The 21,312-nt window shown below is 54.0% G+C and overlaps 1 protein-coding gene across 4 annotated transcripts in view; it reads left to right on the forward strand.

The window, feature by feature from the left end:
* Window positions 1–3,572: 3,572 nt before the first annotated feature.
* The window catches only part of SYT6 (synaptotagmin 6), a 56,184-nt gene continuing 38,444 nt past the window's right edge, over window positions 3,573–21,312 (forward strand). For 3 of the 4 annotated variants that reach the window (XM_044378641.2, XM_044378642.2, XM_044378643.2), the window contains exons 1-3: window positions 3,573–3,735; window positions 14,274–14,622; window positions 16,111–16,669. In XM_044378641.2, coding sequence (XP_044234576.1) covers window positions 3,573–3,735; window positions 14,274–14,622; window positions 16,111–16,669 — 1,071 coding nt within the window. Of the gene's footprint in view, window positions 3,736–14,273; window positions 14,623–16,110; window positions 16,670–21,312 lie in introns of those variants that run through there. The other variant, XM_044378644.2, reaches the window with a different exon arrangement.

Raw genomic sequence — 21,312 nt, forward strand, 5'->3', positions numbered from 1 at the left:
TGGGGTGGGGACAGGGGATGTGCACTTTGGCTATTTCCGAGAAGAGGAGGGCATAGGAGAGGGATGCTCTGGTTTCTGTTTCAAATCTCCTCTCATTCTGCTTCCCACCCCACCTCCAGGTCCCCTCCCTTCTTCTGAGCAGTCAGGCCTGGGGACTAGGGGCCCAGACTCAAGAGGCTCCAGCCACAGTTGTACACGAGATGAGAGCGACGAGGGAAGGGAAGCCCAAAGTGAGTGTGGACACCTTTTTCTCTAGAGCCAGAAGAGCTGCTCTTCTGCCCCTCTTTCCTTTCCCCACTCAGCCTCCTCCTTTCCCTTCATGTAAAACCCTAGAATGTTGTCGCTGGAAGGAGCCTTGAAGAGCTCCTCATCTGGCTTCATCATCTTACAAATAAGGACACTGACACCCTGACAAGGGATGTGATTGCCCCATGGCTGGTTTGAGGCACCAGTCCTGGAACCCAGCCTCCTGGGGCTCAGCCTGTGCCCTTGTTCGCCACTATGCAGTGCTGTCTCCGCTCCTCCTTCTCTCCGCTCCACCCCTAAGTTGAAACTCAGGTGGTCTTTCTCTGGAAGATAGTGTTGAGGGGCAGCAATTCTACTTCTTCCTACCCCCTTCCTTCTTCAGGTCTGGGTGAGACCCTGGGAGTCTGAATTTGGTCTCTTCATATGGGAGTGGGCTTGTCAGGGAAAGGGGCTTTAGAGAGGAAGAGCGCCCATCTTTACATGTTTTTGTTTGGTTGGTTGGTTGGTTTGTGGCTTATTATGTGACCACCAGTGTCAGCAGGTGTCAGCATTAACCTCGGGGGCAGGGAGAGAGGGCAAAGAAAGCAACTAAGGTGGGCTTTTTCTCAATGTAAAAAAAAGTTTCTCTTTCATCTCTCTGAATAAGTGTCCCTTTATGTGTATATGAGTCCCTCTGTCCCTCTTTCCCTGTTCTCTTCTGTATCTCCTATATTTGTCTCTATATGTCTCATTCTCTGCCTCTCTTTCTCGTGTCTCTATCTGTGTCTCTCTTTCTGTCTCTTTCATACACACTCATTCACACACTCGAAATTCAATACTTATTTTTTATAATGATTTTTATATTATATTATGTTAGTCACCATACAGTACACCCCTAGTTTTTGAAGTAAAGTTCCATGATTCATTACTTGCGTATAACACTCAGTGCACCATGCAATACGTGCCCTCCTTAATACCCATCACCAGCCTATCCCATTCCCCCAACCCCCTCCCCTCTGAAGCCCTCAGTTTGTTTCCTTCAATACTTATTGACCGACCCGGGAGACCCAGCCCCTTCCCGCAGCCCTGTCAGAGCAGAAACTCCTCCCTGTTCTGTTGAGAAATGCCAGGTCCAGAGCTGCTGGGGCGCCAGAGACGCCGCAGAATCGTTTGCCTAGTGTGGAGGCTGAATCCGGGAACAATGAGAAATTATCTGTTAATTCTCGGCTCCTGCCACCTGCTCTGCTCCAAACAGGCTCCTTTGCCTTCAGTTTAGATGCAAATTCCCCCACTCGTTGTAAAGCAAAATATTGATTTCCCTGCATCACAGGCCTGGGCCCTTGGAAGTTCCTGTGCTTTTTCATTCTCTGCAAAGGCAAAACAAGGCGCTTTGTTCTGCAAATTTCCCCAGGAACTCGGAAGGGGGAGGGAAAAATCGCCGCGGAGTGACAGAGTTGCCATAAACATGGGCAGAGAGCAGTTCTTCTCCATTTGTATTTTACATAAACACAAACCTGCTTCCTCGGAAACTGCTAATGAGCATGTAACGAGGGGCCTCCCCGGTGCTGATCTCTGCATTGGTGGGGGAGCAGGAGGTGACAGGGCTTCTGGACTCCTCAGGTGGGTTCTAGAAGCACTGGGAGGCGAATGGGGATTCCACAGCCTCACCCATTCTTGGAACAGCAACTGAGCACCTCCTTCAGGAAGGAGGCCTGGATTGCATAGTGTCGCCGGAATCATGCTTGCTCAGTGCCTCTGGCCTGAGTTCCTAGCTCTCTCCTATGGCAGGTTCCGGAGGTCAGGGTGGAAGCTGTGAACCCGCCACAATTGCCCATCCCCCCCACCTTCCCTAACCCTGTGCCCACGCTACGGCTGCACCAGTTGGGCCTTCAGCACCGTGGACAGAGCCAGGGAGCGCTTCCCAAGAGCAAAAACCTTCCGGTTAAGCCTGGGTCCTCTGAGGCCTCGGCTTGACCCTCTGTACTCAGGGCACTAGCTGCCCGGGGCTCTCCAGTCCAAGGGCCAGCTAGCGCGGCTGGCGCAGATGGCGCATGTGGAGACCGCCAGGAGCTGGGGCTCCGAATCTCCTCCCTCTGGAACGTGAGTCACCGCCCGAGCCACTTCCAATTAGCGTGATAATTAGGAGGAAAGACCCTCCTCCCCCACCCGCCACCCGGGTACACACCAGCCCCGCGGCTTCCGGAGACTCCAGCTAAAGTTTCCTTCCCAGCTCGGGGGAGGCAAAGGGACCTGAGCCTGGAAATTCGGGTGAACCTCACAATGGAGGGGGCCCACCGGCCGACAAGCCGAGGAGGCGCGATTTCCGTGATAGGGCCCCCTGCAGGGCCGCGGCGGGTGGCGGCCCATAGACCTCCAGGGCTGAGTGAGGTGCCTCGGAGCCCCCCAACCAACCTGTTCCTGGACCTCACGCCACCGTTCCTGGAGGGGAAGTCTGCCTTAGGTCTAGCCTCAACCCTCCCGTTTAGTTTTCAGGCTTTCTGGCCCTGGCTACGCTTAATAGCAAGATACATGATCTCCGGTGGCGTTGCACCGCTGTGGGGAGATGGGTCTGGCGGGAACGGAGCGCCCTCTTGAAATGCCCCCCCATTCCTATTTGCCAGAAACTTTCCCCTCCCGTTGCCATGGAGAGAGACGGCCGCTGCCTCCCGTTGCCATAGCAACGTAAGGGTACCGTGGACCGCAGGATTGCGGGGCCCAGAAAGTCTTTCTGCAGGTCGAATAGCCCCCCAGTCTTACTGTCTTCTGCCTCCGAAGCTGGGACTTGGGGCTAGTCTGACTAACTTCTCCCGTTAGGAACCTTGGCCAAGGTTCTCCCACTCCCAGCCGGGTCATCCTTCTTTCTGTAATGGGTTTATCTATTTCGTTGCCACTTGTGTGGAATGTGGCAATTACACTGTTTTCACGAACACTATCTTTATATTCCCAGGCAGCCTGTGAAGCACTCGTAATCATTATACCGCTTTTACAGAGTGGGGAATTGAGGCTCAGAGAGGCCCAAGGTCAACACCAGGCAGTGGATGTGGAGTCAGATCCCAGGCCCTTTCCTGGGCCTTGCACCCTCTGGGGTGCTGGACAAACGGGCTCGAACCCCGCCGGGACTCAGACCTGTCCCTGGGTGTAGAGGGGGCGGCCGTGAGGCGCCAGACTTGCCAGCTGCCGCGGGATGCCACGTGAGGGGCGGAGACCCTGCGGGGAAGCGATTAAAAGCTGAACGGAGCCGCAGGGGGCCGCTGCGGGGAGGGTCTTCCTGGGGCCGCTTCGCCCCGCCCCAGTTCGGCGGCGGCACGGGTTCTGGAGGCTGCTTGAAGCGCCGGGGTGTCCCGGGCATGAGTGGGGTGTGGGGGACCGGGGGGCCTCGGTGCCAGGCGGCGCTCGCGCTCCTGGCCTCGCTGTGCCGGGCCCGGCCGCCCCCTCTCGGGCTGGACGTGGAGACTTGTCGGAGCTTCGAGCTACAGCCCCCAGAGAGGAGTCCGAGCGCGGCCGGCTCAGGTAACGGGAAATCCGAGGACCCCTCTCTTCCTGGATTCTCGCCCTGAGAATCCTCCCTCCCAGAGCTCCGGCCCCGGGAACCCCGGAACCTAGACAGAGAACTCCAGCTCAGGATCCTGGATTCGGAACCAGCCCCAGCCAGTGCCCTGTTCCATTGCCCACAGGGCAAGCGGAGAGACGTGAAAGGGACCTGGGAGGCAGAGAATCCCAGAGCCCCCTCCCCGTGCGACTCTTCGGGGATCTCGCGCAAAGCCGCGCTCCCGGGGTGCGGCGCCCCACGGGGGCCTCAGTTTCCCTAGCGTCTCTCCGCTCACCCTGCGGGCGATCTGCCAGGGAAGGGGTCTGTGGGGCGAGCAGGAGACCAGGGACATCCCGGCGGAGGAAGTAACTCGTTTCTTGGGAGTGTCGAGGTCCCAGGGTCCGTCTGTCGGTCTGCGCGTCCGTTTGTCTGCTCTCACGGGCAACGCGGTCCGAGCCCCCTGGTCTCAGGGAGAAACTTGGGTCTGCGGGCGGCACTAGGTCTTTGTGTCCGAACGTGTCTCCGGCTGCGAGTGGCTGTCTGCACCTCCGCCGGGGGGCGGGGGGCGGGGTGGGGGAGGGTGTCTCGGCATCCTCCCCCCAACGCCCGCCCCTATAACTCGCTCCCTCGGTCCCTCTCTGACTCACTCGGACTCGGGGCCGGTGCGCTACTGAGCCGGTGCCTTTCGCCGACTTTGCCAAGCGGGCGCCTCCTGACCGAACGGCGCGGACTGTGCGCCGGACGCAGCCCCGGCGGTCGCCGACCCCAGGCGGGAGCCCGAGCCGAGGCGAGCTTGCCGGAGCCGGTGAGTCCGGAGCCCGAGCCCGGCAGGGCCCGGGCCCGGCGCGCGGCTGCGGCGTCTCTCGGGAGTCGCGACAGCGGGAATGGCGTGTCGCGCCCTGGCGGCGGGAGCCGCGGGAGGGTAGGCGGCCCGCCGGCTCGGGTATTTACTTGCCGCACCAGCGCCGTGCGGCCGCGCTCGCCCGCTGCAGCCGGGCTTCTTTGTCAGGATGCCGACGTCTGGAGGGTCCTGGGCGAGAGGGAGCACCGGGTCTCCTTCCCTCCGGGGGGGAGGGGCGCGGGGGCAGTGCGAAGCCTCGAGAGGATGCGGAGTGGGGGTGGGGAGATCCTGCAGGGACCAAGGCGCCGGGGTTCCTTTGGCTCCTCAGACACCGCCCCTCCTCGTCTCCCAGCCCTGACCCCGGTGGCTCTGGGCCTCGGAGTAGGCGAGGGTCGCCCCTGTGGTTCCGCACCAACGGCGCGGGAAAGGGAGGAAGGGGCCGCGAGAGGCGGGAATTTCGTCTCCACGCGCGTCTCCAGGGACCAGAAGACGGGGACTGGAGCGGCGGTTACGGAGCAGGTACAGGTGGGGTAAGCTCCCCGGAGACCGCAGGTTCCAGGGCCCTGTTTTCGCTTGAGGTTAAAGGTCAGAACTGTTGGTAAGGTCCTAGCTTGGGAACCGGGCCGCTGAGGGGGTAGAGGAATAGAAGGAAGGTAGTGGGCCAAGGAGAGGATTGTGTCCAGCCTTGCGGGAGTAGAGCGCACCACAGCCCTGCGTGGGTTGTAGGGGGCGCTGCTCTCTCGCGTGCACTCTCTCTGGCCCTGGCAATGTTCGATCAATGGGTTGATTACTGCAGCAGAAGGGACTGAGGTTAGACCTAAAGAAAAACTTTCAGAGGGTGGTACCATGAGGGATGTTGGAGAGGTTGATTCTCCCTCTTGAAGAATCTCGGAATAGAGTAGGCCCAGCAAGTGTTATTAGATTTTGGTTCTCAGGTGCCATCATCCGTTGCACCATCCCTGTCCTCATATCGCCCAGACACACAATTTCCCCCAAGTTAGACAGTCTCTTCCTGCCTGCTTACCCAGCTCTCTTCCACGCTCACCTCCAACAATTCATTCCCAGGGAGGGCCTTAATGCTGAGCCTGACTTCTCAAACCCTAAAGGGGATAATTTGAGGTAAGAACACACCTGTCGAGTTCCACCTGGGATGGAGGCTGCCCTCCTCCCCCGTCTGTCCAGAGCAGAAATGCTGCGTGCTGGGGAGGGTGTATGTGTGTGTGGAACATTCTGATACAGGGAGGCACTGGTGTTCTGACTCCAGAGGGACACCCTGTAGTCTGGAATGACGGGTACCTGGTGGCTAGGCTGAGGGTGGGAGGGTTGAGGAGTGAGAGCAAGCAGGCTCAGATGAATCAGCTTGCCTTCCCTGCAGGCTGCTTGAGCTTGACTTGTCAGCGCTGGGGGACTTGAACTTTGGCTGCTGAGTCACAAGCCTCAGGAAGCCCCCCGGGGACCAAGCAAGGGGGCTGAAAGGGAGGAGGAGGCAGAAGGAGACCCTTGATCTCAGCAAAAGAAAGAAAGTGGTTGAGAGTGGCTTTGTGATCTTGGGGCTTAAGTGAGCACAAGTCTGGGGAGATCCTGTGCAGTTCAGGACCAGGCCCCCAGGTAGCCTACATCCTAGCCTACTCCCTGCATCCCAGAGCCACTGCCAGATTCTCCAGTCAGAGAAATGCTGGATCTTTTCATTCGTATTTTCGTGAAAAATGCAAGTGACTAGAGCCTACCCAGTTCTCTTTACCTCTGTATGTTTCCCCTGCCTTCCTCCTACTCAAAGTCTCTAGCTCACGGGAGTTCTAGTAACACCCTGAGATTCAACAATTGGGATTCCGACTCTGCTATCATTTCCTGGGACCCTCCTACATGCCATGGTCTGTGCTAGGAATTGCACAGGAAACCTTAATCAGACCTCCTTAGCTTTCCTGACTTGAAACACCTCTACACAAACTGTCCCAGACAGAAGCAAGTTCCAGTTTTCTTTAAACATTCTGAAGGCGAAGGGTCTACTTTCCTCTTTAATATACACCCCCCCCCACCCCTGCAAGTGGACACTACAGGCAGTTCCCTTCCTTCTTCCTGCCATCGGCCTTGTGGAGACGAATGAATTTGTCGCATAGGCCAAAGTGTGGAGTGTTGGGTGTGGGTAGGAGAGTTCTGGATTTGAGGCAGCAAGCGCAGGTTTAGAGGTGTTCCAAAAAATTCAGGAACTGATGGGGGACCCTGAGCTGCCCTGCCCCTGCCAAGCTGGAGGCCAGGAATGGTTATTCTTTGTGGCCGTGTGAAGTACGTACTGTTGGTTCACTTCTCTACTGACTCTGGATATGTTTGATTCAGTCACCTGGTGTTGAAGCTGGCCTTTGGCGGCACAGGTAAGATTTTTCCTGCTTGTGACGGCAAGTTAAATGCATAGCATTTTATCAAAAAATGAAGGTCCCGTTTCTATAACTAAATAATCAGTTACTCCCTAACTCTTGCTGGAAGTTAGAAGTTCTGCAGATTTTGCTTCTTTGAGGAAAGGTGCAGTGTACAATCCTTTAGATGCTGTTCGGACTTTATGGTGTGTCTTCAACTTTAATCTTCTAGAACTGGGGTAAAGTATCTAGGAGCTGTAGAGCACTTGGATTTACATTTCTAGAAGTTTTCTTCTACCTCTGTCTGTGGGAACTCTAAGAGTGGAATAGTAGACCCATCCCCTCCACGCTCTGTACGGAAGATGTGTTCTAACTGTTTTGTTCTTCTGTCCTTAGACTTGAGGGTATAACGTGTGGCTGCAGAAAATTAGGACTAAGATTGAGGCATCTGGATCCAGCCAGGTTTCTTCAGGGTCTGTGTAAGGCTGTCTGGAGTGGGGAAAAAAGCAGGGTAAGAGAAAGTCCTGTCCAAGCTAGGTGGCACCCTTGCTGGTCCCGCTTAAGAAAAGAGGTCTCTGAACACAGAAGACTGAGCCACACTTCGGAATTTTCATCGAAGGGGGCTTTGAAAGGGGAGGTGAGCAGGATATCCCGCTGTAGGTATATAACAGGATGCCCTAGGTATACAACGCTGTCTCATCCCCCCCTTCTCTCTCTTGCTGATCTGTTTTTCTTGCTCCATGTGGGCCCGGGCAGACCTCTCCTCTCAGTCCTTGCAGGTGTGAACAGGAAGGGGGGCGTAGAGGGAAATAAACTTTCTGGCTGTCTGCCTCTCCCCCCCAACACCCCAGCCTTGATGTCCACATCTCAGAGGGGCCCCAAGCCCTGACTAATCAGACAGAAAGGTACAGTTACCATCTGCCAAAATAATAATACTAATAATACTAATAATAATACTAAATTAATGCCAATGCTCTGTTAGCTGCAGCACTCCACATTAGTCTCCGATTTATCTCTGAGTCCCCTAATGATGGTGGAAGCTGGTGCCCAGTCATAAAGCTGGTGCGGCCATAATTAGCCCAGCATTGTCTCTCCTCATTGCAGCTTTTCAGGGGCATTAATTCCTTCTCTGTTTGGACTCTGCTAATTATCCCCATCGGTAGTTCAGCCTGGATCTCTGAAAGAAGGAAGGGAAGCAAAGGCTCTTGGCTCCCCCTCCCCCTAACCCTGAATTTTAATTACACCAGCTTCTCCTAATAAATTTACAAGCCGTGGCAGAGTTTATTATTAATGGACCACGTCTGTAAGGCTTAGAACAGAATAGCCCCTGTTCCCCCAACACACACGTGCACGCGTGGGCGCACACATACACACACGCACAGATGCGCGCACTCTCAGGTGTTTCTCAGGGACATGTATCTCTGGACAAGGCGTTTCCAGGGGCCACTGGTTATTGGCCTGGAGCCTGGTGGGTAACCCGCAGTGTCTATACTTTCTGGGGAAGAAGAAAGAGATGGGGGGCGAGGTTGGTCATAGTCCTAGTCTCCAGGTTTCTACCCAGGTACAAGGTTGGTCATAGTCCTAGTCTCCAGGTTTCTACCCAGGTACAGAGGATTGGGCCACATAGTGGAGGATGTGTCCCACACTCTCCTGATTATAACAAAGAAATGCCTACCTGGCTTCCCATGCAGCTTTCCCTTCAGGGGCCTGGCTCAGAAGCTCCGACTTTGGCATCAGAAGTCCCACGTTTAAATCCCAGCTCCTTTGCATAATGCGATGTATCCTTGGAGAAGTTACTTTAGTTAACATCTCTAAGCTGAGTTAATTTATCTTTGAGAGGTGCATACTAATTTCTTAGGGAGGTGGTAAAGATTAAAGGAGATAATGTAAGGGGCACGGTGCTGACCATGTAGAAAGAAATAAATAATATTACCAGTATTAATATGAATGGTTCTGCCCAGAGTCTTTTCCCTTCCCAGACTTGGTGCTGTTCCTTCCAGGGTCTTGGGCCTCTGCATTTCTTGCTGTCTGATCTCTGGGTTGTGCTTGTCTGTGTCTCGGTTCTGTGTCTGAATGAGGGCTTCTCAGCCCGGGAGGCCCCTGCTCCATAGAGGCCGGCCCAGAAACCATTTCCAAGGGTCTACCAGCAGTCCCAGGCCCTGAAGCCAGCTTTCTCCAGCTTTGGGGGAAAACAGAGAAAATGGTCCTTTCTTTTCCCTTCCTCTCCCCAGTTTATCTTTTCAGGTACCATCTGTTAGCAAAAATGCCTATTACTGCTACCAAATGGATTTTCCTGACTTAGAAACCTATTAGAAAAATGGAAACAATAGCAGGTGATCAGAGCTGCTGATGAACCCTAACCCTCTGGGCGGGGAGGAGGGGAGGGGGCGCCAGGGCTCTGTCTTTGTAGAAAGGAGTGGCAGTCTGGAGAGATAAGAAAGGCCCGGGTTGCTAATTAATAACCCAGCATTTTCCGGGGGAAGAGGGAGGCCATGAGCCAATCCCCCTGCCAGACAGTCTCACTGAACCTGACGAGCAATTCTCGCCCTCGTGGGCTTTGGGGAGATCTTCACTTTCCTGGAGAGAAGAGGGGCCTGAGGTCTCTTGGATGCCTTGCCCTGTGGTCTGGTGTCCCCCTTCCCTGTCTCAAGAGGGCCCAGCTTTGGGTCCATTCTGTATTATTTGCCACCAAAAAAAGTAACACATGAAGAAAAATAGCAACTTACATGTGGGGAACACTGACCACATACCAGGAGCTGTGCCCAAAGTCTTAGTGCATTTAATATTCATAATGACTTTGTAATGTAGGAGGCCTTAGAATCCCTATCAAATCAAAGAGGAAACCAGAGTTTGGAGAACGTTAAGTAACTTGCTCAAGGTCACACAGTTAGAAATGGGGATGGATGTGCTCTGTGGCCATTCTGGCGCTGGTGCTTGCCCGAGCTACCCTCCCAGTGTCTGAGCACTCAGTGAAGTCTGCCTTCCCTGCCGGGTTAGAAGCCACATGCCCCTGCGCGATGCCAGGTCACCGGGTGTGTTTCCAAAGCCTAGCTGCCCAGCTCTTTGCTCTCCCAGAGGCTGCTGGGTGATTGGCCAATAGGATTTCCCAAACCAGGTGCCCATGGAATACTGGATTCTTCTGACCCCTGAATAAAGATGTTTCACACCTAATGTTGAGTAATGGACTGGACTTCCTTCTTCCAAATTTCCAAGAGAACTTTGCCAAACCATAGCGTGTTCTCTCCATTGTTGATTTTTCTTCCATGATTTTCTTTTTACTTCTTTGGAGCTCACTTCTGTTCACCAGATGGCTGGTGATGGTAGCAACGAAACTGGACAAGTAGCAAGCAAATGAGTATTGACAGAAGAACTCGGAGATGTGAGATCTTTAATATAGTACGTATTATGTCTTGACATGTAGCTTTGTATGAAGTACTTATATCCTTTCTGCTAGTAAGGTCGTTCCTCGTTTGTAATGACAAAGTTAAAGCTCTCTCTGTTAGTGTCCGTGGCTTGCAGGTGTTCTGCCAATGAGACTTTCCCGAACAAGGAGATATTCAAAACTAGACTGGGCAGAACTAGGTGATCCTAATAGAAACAGCTAATATTTATTATATTTATTACTACATCCCAGGCACTGTCCTCAGCACTTTTGATCTCACTGAAACCTCAGAATGACCCTAGGAGGCAGATACTATTATTATACCCATATCACGGATGCGGAAAATGAGGCTTGAGAGATTAAGTAGCTTGCCAAAGTCACACAGTTTAAAGCCAGTGGAGATGGACATTGAAGGAGCCCAGTCTGACCCCAGGGCAGTGATTCTTTCTCTCCAAGCTGAAGAGGAAATAAAGAAGGAAGAGGAAAGGGAGGAAGAGTACCAAGATTTAGGAAGGGATTTCTCCCTTACTGCCGTGAAACTAGTGCATGATAGCGGTATGAAATATGGAGAGCACTGGATCAGGACTCAGAGGCGGCTGAGCTGCCTGCCAAAATTCTATCTGCCTCACAGTGTTAAGGTTCAAACAAGACGGGTGGGAAAAAGGCCTTGAAGGCGACTCGTGCACCTGTGGTTTGCTAGAGGGCAGCACGTCCTGGTGGGTTGGACCCAGCAGGCCTGGGGTAGCAAGGCACACATCGTTGCCGATCTGGCCCCTGCCAGAGCCTTTAGACCGTACAGGAGACAGGAGTCTACCTTCCCAGCCTCAGTAGACCTTCAACCATGCTCTGCGGGCTGGCTGAGTTCAAGGCCACATATAGTGATTTTATAAGGGCTAAATCCTCTACAGTCACCTTTGCCTTGTCCTAATTCTGCGTATCTTTAGCAGCCTTGCTCACTGCCTTGCATCGCTGGTGGGGGTGAATCCACTCAGCAACAGGACCCAAGTCTCCGTATAATGCCTCTGGGCGTGATGTCCTGGAAAGAGATTCTCCAGGCAGAGGAAGGGCCTCTTGGTCTTACATAACCAGTATTGAGCGCTGGGTGCTGATTCCCAATAATCCATACCTCTGCCTGCCCTAATCGCAGCTCTGAGGGAACAACAGTGGGAGGTGGGGGGGGGGGGCGGGGGCACGTGCCCAGGCATTCAAAATAGCAGCCACACCGAGGAAAACTGATTCCCTCAGCCCGCCCCCTTCCCCCACCTCTCTTTTCATTTATGAATTCAGTTTTTTGTCAGGCTGAACATTTAAATGCACTCTATGCTCTCTGGATTCCCCCCATTTCTCCCCCTTTCTCATTAAAATTCTAATTATTACCAGAGCAAGTAAGATGCATGATCAAAGGAAAGCAAAGCCCTAGAAATACCTTTTTGTTTTAAGGTGACTCATATGGTAGAGAATGCATCCCGAGCAGCTGTAACCGAGAGCAGATGTGAAAGGTCTAGAGATGGCTGGATACTTAGAATAAGGACCCGTCTATCTGTGGAGGCTTTCCTCGTGAACCCCAGGGGCATAAGGGCCTACTGAAGCAGTCTCCAAACCATTTAGATAATGAACTCATAACAGCACAAATTATTTGATTTAATGCCTCCAATATATATTTGTTCCCATGTTACATACACATGTGGGTCGTCTCTCCATCCCGTGGCTTACCAGCCGCGTGACCCCGGGCAATCTCATCCTCTGTGCCTTACCTTCCTCATCTGCAAAACGAAAGTAATAATCACACCTATTTCACTGGAGAGTATTAAACGAGCGAATGCATAAAAAGTATTTTGTACCTTGGACCTCGTAATGTTCAAAACTTAACTAAATCCAAAAATAAAATGCTATCATTTCTATTACTATCAACGTGTATATTGCAACTCTCATTTATTGTTTTTAAGATGACAAATAAATATGAAAGCAATCTGATAAATTTACTCTTGTGCTCCCAGGATACATGCACACCACACTAGAGACCTTTAGTTTAGAAGTGAACTTAGAATCGGCTTTCCAGGTGGCAGTCTCTGGGTGAAGGACTAATCCCACCCAGCTCCTCTGGCCAGGTAGGGGCTCCAGTGTCTCTGTGCAGGGGCCTGGGCTTGCGGAGGGTGGCTGTGACAGTTGATCCAGGCCAGTGCCCTACAGCCAGGGAGGTAGAAGGCAGTGCGAGCTCCCCAGAGACGGTAGCTGACGTTCTCACCTCCTTCCCAGGTTCCTCTAGATGGGGGACAGCTTTCCCTGGTGCCTGTGTGCTAGGAGAGTACTCTGGATTCCCCCCAGGAGGGACTTGGCATTTCGGTACTGCAAGCCTAGCTTAGCCCCTGGTACCCGCAGGTGCTCAGTAAATGCTGGTTGAGAGATCATTATAGCTCTTTCATGTGTCATTAATTCATTCATTCACTCCTTTGTTCTCATGCGCCAGTTTCTGTAATAGGCTCTGAATCAGACAAATATAAAACCACAGGGAAACAATAGCCTGGTTAGGACAGTGGATGGAGCCCCAGGCTGGGCAGTGCACCTCTAGACCCTGGTGTAGGCTCTGAGTCTGACCCGCGACCCCAGGCAAGTCCCTTTTCCGGACCACTGCTCCCATCTGACTTGTAGGGTCATTTCTCACCTTAAATCCTAAAATCCCTGGGGCGCTGGGCCAGGATAATCCAGAGCCTGCAAACCCACAGGCTTGCAGGGGCCACGCAAGTCATAGAGAGACTGGGTGGACACACCCCTCCAAAGGGAACACAGGAGCACAGGTCCAGTTACCAGGTCATCTGGCCTCTTCCAGAGTTTCCAGAAATTTGGTGTGATGATGATGAGAGTGGTGGAATTTCTCAACTTTTCCATTGTCACCCAAGCCACTCAAGGCTCCTCCGTGGCCTTGACTTTAGTGCATACCCCGCCATGTGTGTCGTTGGTTCGGAGCCTTCTGACCTCTCAGAGAGAGAAGAGGCTTTGGGCTCTAAGGGTCATTCCAAAAGGGGGTGGTGGGAGATCTGCTTAATCGTTTCTTCCAGAGGAAGGCATCCCCCCACAGCTCTCTTGGGTTCACGGGCATCCTGCTGGGGGCGGGGGGTGGCCTGGGGGGCAAGGCAGTGAGTGCCCACCTCTGAACCAACCATGACATTCAAAAATACCAGCTTTACAGCAAAGCTCTCAACTGGCCATGGGAATGGGAAAAGCCAGCTACAGGAATCACTTGTATGTAGCTTGGAAATAAATTGTGTGGGTCGAATTCCGACTTCATCCAAGTATTTACTGAGCCTACTGTGTGCAGAGTTGAGAGTCCAGACGAAGCCTGAGACCGAACCCCTGCCTCTCATTCACTTCAAGTGACTGCTGAGCTCCCGCTCTGGGCTCCACAGGGGTGGGGTAAGGGAAGAGATGGAGTTGGCCAAGCCTCTGGTCCCCAAGGCCACCCAGCCTGTGGAGGAAGAGCGCTGTGTACAAAAAATGACTCTGCTATAAGTCTGGCCATAGTAACAGCTCTAATAGAAATTCAAACAGCATCCAAATGTGAACGCTTCACGAATTTGCACATTTGCTTAGGCTGCGATTTAAATTACTTTCCCTTCCCGGTGTGCATGCCGACAGGCAGTAGGGGAGGCAGCACAGGTGCTCCCCAGGCTGGCAGTGGGGGAGGGGGCAGGGCCAGGGGTGGGAGGGGGAAGGGTGTGAGGGGGCATCGGCGGAGGCCAGGGCCGGGCTGCAGACATTTCACCAAGTGCACTGCGGAGCGCCACCCCAAAAACCACCTCTCCTCCGGCTGGCAGCTTTCTCATGAGCGTTCTTTTCTCTTCTCCCGTCTTTGTCCCTTCTGTGTGCCCCCTCCACCAACACCCTCTCCTGCTTCTGCCCACCTCTGTCTGTCTCTGTCCCTCCCTGCCCGGCTCTCGCCGAGGGCAGGCCCCTCTGTCAGCCTCCTCGCAGTGGTAGTGATTGTGTGTGGCGTGGCCCTGGTGGCAGTTTTTCTCTTTCTCTTTTGGAAGCTGTGCTGGATGCCCTGGAGGAGCAAGGAGGCCTCCAGTCCCGCTTCTGCTAACCCTCCCCCGGAGGCCCCCCAGAGCCCCGGCTCCAGAGGCACCATGGCGGACAAGCTGAAGGATACCAACACTCTGGGCTTCCTGGAGGCGGCTGTGAAGATCAGCCACACGTCCCCAGACATCCCGGCCGAGGTGCAGATGTCGGTCAAGGAGCACGTCATGCGTCACACGCGGCTCCAGCGACAGACCACAGAGCCAGCGTCGTCTACCAGGTGAGGGTGGACCTCTCCCTTCCCTGACCGCCACACCGCCACATTCTGCTACTCAAGACGTTAATGAGGTTCCAGCCCGTGAGGAGCAGAGGCCAGCAGTAACATCACATGCACTCCGATTGGAGAATATAACAGACGATGTGCCCCGCGGTGGTAACCAGCTGGGAGCTGGGCACCAGGAAAGGCCGCAGGAGAGGGCAACCTTGGAGGTGGAGCGCTGTGCTCCGTGGTGTGCGCTGGGAGGTGTTGGGTATTTGGAGGGAAGGAGAGATTGCAGGCAGAGGGCAGAGACTATGCAAAGTCCCAGAGGCATAAAAGTTCGTGGTGTGTCTAGGGATATGCCAATAAAGCCTTGTCGATAGGGTCTGCCGTGCACGGGATATAGGACAAGAGGTTCCCAACATTTGGAGAACGAGGATTCCTTTATAACCTTGGACAGAGTCCCCCCCCTCCCCCACAGGACAGTGGTTGTATACATGGCATTCTTTAACTGAGAAAACCAAAACCAACTCCCACCACGTGATAACAAACAGCCTACCCTAAATTCGGACACGGAAGTGGTGCATATGCACGACTTGTATTTATTCAAACCTACGGCTCCTGTGGGCTCCTGGGTCCCTGCAATGTGTCCCCAGGCTCCCAGGGGACCAGCCGAAGGGAAGAGACCAGGTCTTCAGCTGGGAGTCCAGGAACGAACGTGCTGGGGGTCACATTTTCAGAGTTCATCATATGACCTCGGGCGAGTCGCTCACCTTTCTTAAGCCTCAGTTTTCCAGACTAAAATAGGGCTGATGACTCATAAGGCTGCTGTGAGGAGCCAAGGAAGGAATCCATCAGAGCTGGATTCTTTGACAATCTGGAGTAGACGATGTATCGCTTACTATACACCTGGCCCTGTTCTAAGTGCTTTTTATGTGTATGAATCCGGTTCTTCCTCACAGCAATCCTATGCAATTGCTACTTTTATTATCCTCATTTTGTAGTGCAGAGAAGTTAAATAACTGGACCAAGGTCACATAGCCAGACAGCGGCAGAGCCAATATGAACCTACGCCGTCTGGGTCCCAAGCCCAATAAATGTTAACTACGGTGTGGGTGGTAGAGCGGGCGATGATGACGAAGGGACAGCCATGGCCAGGGTAAGAAAGGATGGTCCTTCTCCTAAGGGCTCTCATGGTTTTATGGGGGAACCAGAGTCAGTCTACCAGGAAAGAAACCCAGCAAGCAGGGGGGAAAAAATGGCAGCAAAGGCTACCATTAACTGAGCTTAGGCTATACCAGGCCCCATTCCAACTCCTTTCTGTAGACTTGTAATGCTGGCAACCACCCACGAACAAAGTGTGTGCAAGCGGAGAGAGGGTCCGCGAGCAGGAGGAAAAGGGCCCCGCAAAGGGTAGGATGAGCCAGGGCGGCCAGGAGGTGTGGCCCGCACGCTCCTCTCCCTGGAGCTCTGACCAAGCTGTCCCTGCCCCCTCCCGCCCCCCACCAGGCACACGTCTTTCAAGCGCCACCTGCCACGGCAGATGCACGTCTCCAGCGTGGACTACGGCAACGAGCTGCCCCCGGCGGCAGAGCAGCCCACCAGCATTGGCCGAATCAAGCCTGAACTCTACAAGCAGAAGTCGGTGGACGGGGACGATGCCAAGTCCGAGGCCACCAAGAGCTGCGGGAAAATCAACTTCAGCCTGCGCTATGACTACGAGAGCGAGACCTTGATCGTGCGCATCCTGAAGGCCTTCGACCTCCCTGCCAAGGACTTCTGTGGCAGCTCTGACCCCTACGTCAAGATCTACCTCCTGCCTGATCGCAAGTGCAAGCTGCAGACCCGGGTGCACCGCAAGACCCTGAACCCCACCTTCGATGAGAACTTCCACTTTCCGGTGCCCTATGAGGAGCTGGCCGACCGCAAGCTACATCTCAGTGTCTTCGACTTCGACCGCTTCTCTCGCCATGACATGATCGGAGAGGTCATCCTGGACAACCTCTTTGAGGCCTCCGACCTCTCCCGGGAGACGTCTATCTGGAAGGACATCCAGTACGCCACAAGTGTGAGTACAGCCTTGCCTCCTGGGCTTCTTGAAGGTTCCTAGGGCTGGGTTGAGTGGGGTGTGTCCCTATCCTCCTCCACCCTAGAGACAAGTGGGCCTTTGCCCTTCAGGATGTGAAGGGGGATGGTGGGAACTGACCAGTGGCTCAGCCCACCCTGCAGAAGTCCTTGCTCGCTGCCCCAGGTTGGGGTGTGGCCTGGCAGGGAAGAGAATTTTTGTCCATTGCTTCTGATGATATGTTCTGGGGCAGCTCCCTCCATCTGCTAGGCCTTAGGTCTACCGCCTATAAAATAATGTTATCTATCTCTTTGATCATGGGTGAGGATTGGGCCAGGTCTCTAGACTGAATCAGACAGCAGCATTTGCCAAGTGCACTGATATGTGCTAGAAGCCTGGAAAAGGCGATCCAGAACTGGGCATGTTAATCAGGACGAACACGGTTATGTTGCGGCAACAAATAATCCTAGGATTTGGTAGCTTAGAGCAACCAAGATCTAGTTCTTGTTCATGCTACCCATGCTTCCCAGCTTGGCTGGGGTGACCCAGGGGTCCGAGCTGACAGAGGCTCCGTCTGGATACGTGCTGCCATCAGGAGAAAGGGGATGTGGCAAGTCATGCACTATATCTCAAAGCTTCCACAATGAAGGGATGTATGTTACTTCTACCCGCGTTTCACCAGCCAAAGCCAGACACGTGGCAACTCAGGAGGGCTGGGCAAAGAAATCCCACCGTGTGCCCAGCAGGAGAACGGGAAGCACATAATGACCAACACGAGTGGCTACTGCACAGCCCCTTCTCGCAGGCATTCCCTGCCGGGGCCAGCGTGGAGGGATGCCTGGCTAATCCACACACGGGACAGGGGGTGCTTGGCTGGTCACGATCAACTGCAATTAACCAGGGAAGGTTTCGAGGCACTGAGGCTCAAACTGGCTTTTCAGGGGGAGGTCGGGTTTGGCACAGAGAATTGAGAGGGCATTTTCAGAGCCCTTTGGTCCAGTGTAGATCCCACGGGTGGGTGCACCTCTCTCTAAGCCCATCCAGGCAGCTGAGAGCCCAGCATGGGTGTTCCCATCAGACACCAATGGCCTTGTGTCTGGGGTCTTGAGTGCTAACTGGTTGAGTCTCCCCGGATAGTTCTTGCACTGTTTCTCTGGGGTGGGGTTGACCCCACTCAGTCTGCAGGCCCTCTCTTTGAACAGTCAATTCTCAATGTCTCTGTGTTGAATTTGTGAAGGGGGAGGCCAGGAAAATCAGCCTTGCTCTGATGGGAAAAGTGTCAGAAACCAGATTTGTTCAAAGCTTGGTGGGCTCCGTTTCTGCCCCAGGGCTGGTCTCGGGGACACCCCATTCTCCAGCTGGTGCTGACTTTGACCAGTTCAGTCTGATGTCCCAGTACCTCCCCAACCTTTGCTTCCATGAAATCCCCAAGAACAGCACCAGCAGCAGGGCCAGACAGACAGGGCGGGCAGACGGGGCGGGCTGGCACAGCAGCTGTGCGCCGGCCCAGGCCAAGGGCTCTGCTCTATAAATCACTGTAAAGTTTACATCTGGTGCAGCTCTTCCCTTGTGGTCTCATTGAGCAACAGCCTCATTATGGTGACTGCGCAGGTAGAGAAAAGCTGCTCGGTCCTCCCCACGTCGAGGTTGAGGCCCAGGGGCTCCGAGAGCGGGAGGGTTGAGGCTGGGGGCTGGAGAAGCAGAGCTTTACTCAGACTCTGACGACTGCCCTCCCTCTCCTGTGACCTTCGCTGTGGGCATGATGGAAGACCCAGGCCTGGACTGGCCAGTCTGTGCCTGAGTGCACTCCTCACAGGGAGGCTAGCTAGCTTTCTGGGTGCTGGAACGCTGTGGCTGTCCCTGTCCTCGCCCCATCCCCCTTCCCCCAGCCCGGCTTCAGAAAACGGCAGATCATCCAAAACGTGTTGGACACATCGTCACCTTCCTTACCGTCCTCAGGTAGCACTGTTCTGGTCCTCCTCTCTCTCCTCCTGAGCAGAACACTGGGCCCGGCACTGGGGAGTGAGCGGGACTGGGATAAAAGACAGCCTCTTTGATCCCCAGAAAATCGGAATCCAGTTCCAGAGACAAGAGACGTCTCTGCAGGAGCTAGTAATGCTAAGTAGTGAATCGTGTATACTGTGTGAAGTTGCTACGGAGAGTTAGGGCGGCCCAGGCATTTCCCTGGGTGAGGAGGAACTAGGAGAGTTGGGGAGGAGCAGGGGATATACCCCGACAGAGGAAGGGCTAGCATCCCAGCTGGGAGCACTGGGAGGCCAGGCCCCGGGAGTTTCTGAAGCCAAGGGCAGGTGGCTGTGCTCATAGGCCCTGTCCTGCTTGCAGTCTGTCTGAGCTGATGTTCTGCCAGCGGGGGGCCCTGGGGCCCTCCAGTCCACGGCTCTTCCGGGGGCTGGCTCTCAGGAGTAGGCTCGTCCTCCTGGTGGGCGAGGAATCAGGCAAAGGAAGGGGAAGGGAAGTAAGAGGGTGGGTGCTTTTACCTGTTTTTTTGGTCCTGACTCTGAAATTATAGTTATTTGGGGGCCAGAGAGGCTCAAGTCACAGTCTGTGGGAATGACGAGCAGTGGGTGCATGTGAAATCCTGCCGCCAGCGTGGTGGAGGTGGTACGGATGAGCACGGAGGCTCCCATCTGTCCTCGTGCTGGATTCCATTCCTAGAGCTGCATTTGGGCCCCACTCCGCTGTCCTGCAGGTTGGTCCCCCGAGCGTGCCGACATTCCTGCCTCCTGCCTTTGCTCACAGGGTTCCCTCTGTCACGCAGGTCTGGCCCAAACCAATCCCCCTTTCAAAGTTCCCTGAGCCCTTCTGCTCTTACAGAAATCGCTCCTCTGGATTTACTCCTGGGTCCCTCAGTTTTACCCTGAATCATCTTCGGTCTTGCAAAGTCCTCCCAATGGCTCAGGAATGCCTTTTGTCCCACATTTGACTTTCTCTTGTATTTTTTCCTCCGGGCTGAGTGTGTCATTTTATGCAAACATAAGAACTCAGCACATTTTTGTAGAATGACCCACAGCTTAGTTAACTCAATTAAAACTGTATATTGGTACACAAAGAAAGGATGATTAAAGAAGCAGTGGGAATCGGGTATGGTTATAACCTGGGAAGGCTTCCTGGAGGAGAAGGTCAAATAATATTTTGAAAACAGGTAGAGTCAGGCTTGGTGGGGAGAGACGCGGCCTGTGCAGTCCCTCGGAGATATGGTTCAGGTGGGGGGGTATGTCTGGAGTGGCAAATCGATTAACCAGTTGGATCGGATAGTCAGGACTGAAGGGGAGGCTCAGTGAGGAGGAGAGGCACTGGGAGAATCAGGGGCTTAGCAGGCTGCTTTGAGGTCGCACGAGTCCATGAATGCCGTCCCCTTGTTGGTCCTGGTGCTTGTATTGGATCATCACCTTCAGCCCTGGCAAGTGGAACCAGGTATGTCCCTTGTTTTGGTTCCAGCCTCATGGCTCAGGTTGGTTTAAAGTAGCAAAACCTGGAGCATTCCTGTTGTTTTTCTCACAACCACTGAATTAGGAGCTTCAAGGCTAGTGAAGGAGATGTGTCCATCCGGGGAGTTCAGCTCTTGATTAATTGCAAATCTTAAGCCACAAGGGACATTTGCCTCACTGCCCCCAGGCTCTGGAGTGAAGCCTAGGGAGCAATGGAGGTAGTACACCCCCCTCCCTCCAGGCTAGAGGGTGAAAAGCAAGCGACCTGGATGTGTTAGAGCCATTGGAGGCCTCTCTTCTGTTCCACGGAGTCAAGGAGCTCAGAGTGGGAAGGAAATCATGGTAGTTCATTAAATCCACCCCGGCCCCCCCAGCCGGGGCTGCCCCTCATGCTCTTGCTGCCCCCACTCCTGCCTGGCTTGACTAGGGGCCCCTGGTGGTCCCCTGTGCATTCCCAGGGGCTTGCCATTTTCCCTCCACCTAAAACTTTGATTGGCTGAAATCCCTCCGCTCTTCCCTCCCCCTCCTTCTGCCCCCAGTCTCATTATTTCTATATAAAGCTGTAGATTTATCATTATAATAGAGCCGCCGTCACCGGCTTTGCTAACGTCTCTGTAATCTTGTAGTTATTGCTACAGAGGCCTCAGACCCCACTGCACACAACTATTCCTGTCGCTCTTCCTGCGCCTTGGTGGCGGGGGGAGGTGAAGGCTGTAATTGGGGCCATAAATATGTGTTGTGCTTGGTGGCGTTAATGGACTCGGCCATCTTCCTGCCTTAGCAGGTCCCCGCCAGGTCAGAGTGAGCAAGTACGGGTGTGTGTGTGTGTGTGTGTGTGCACATGTGTGTGTTGTTTTGGGGTGCTGATGTGCTTTGGGTATTTCCAGGGACCCTGGACTCGGAATCTGCAGGGAGGAAGAGAGGCCTAATATGGTGGAATAGTCTCTAGCCTGGGAATGAGCAGGCCGGACAGAAAGAGCTCAGGCGTGGGTACCAAGCAGACCTGTGTTGTATTCTGGCTTCTGTTCTTTCTAGCTCTGAGACCTTGGGGACATTATCTACACTGTGCCTCAGTTTCCATATCAGCAAAACAGGGATAATAATGGGTCCTAGAGCTCGTAGTGAGATTAAATGTAGAAACCCACATAACGTACATGAGATGCCTAGGTCGGCACTGTCACAGAGCAGACTCCTGAG

The sequence above is a fragment of the Ursus arctos genome, unplaced genomic scaffold (genome assembly GCF_023065955.2).
Source record: "Ursus arctos isolate Adak ecotype North America unplaced genomic scaffold, UrsArc2.0 scaffold_12, whole genome shotgun sequence".
Lineage (NCBI taxonomy): Eukaryota > Metazoa > Chordata > Mammalia > Carnivora > Ursidae > Ursus > Ursus arctos.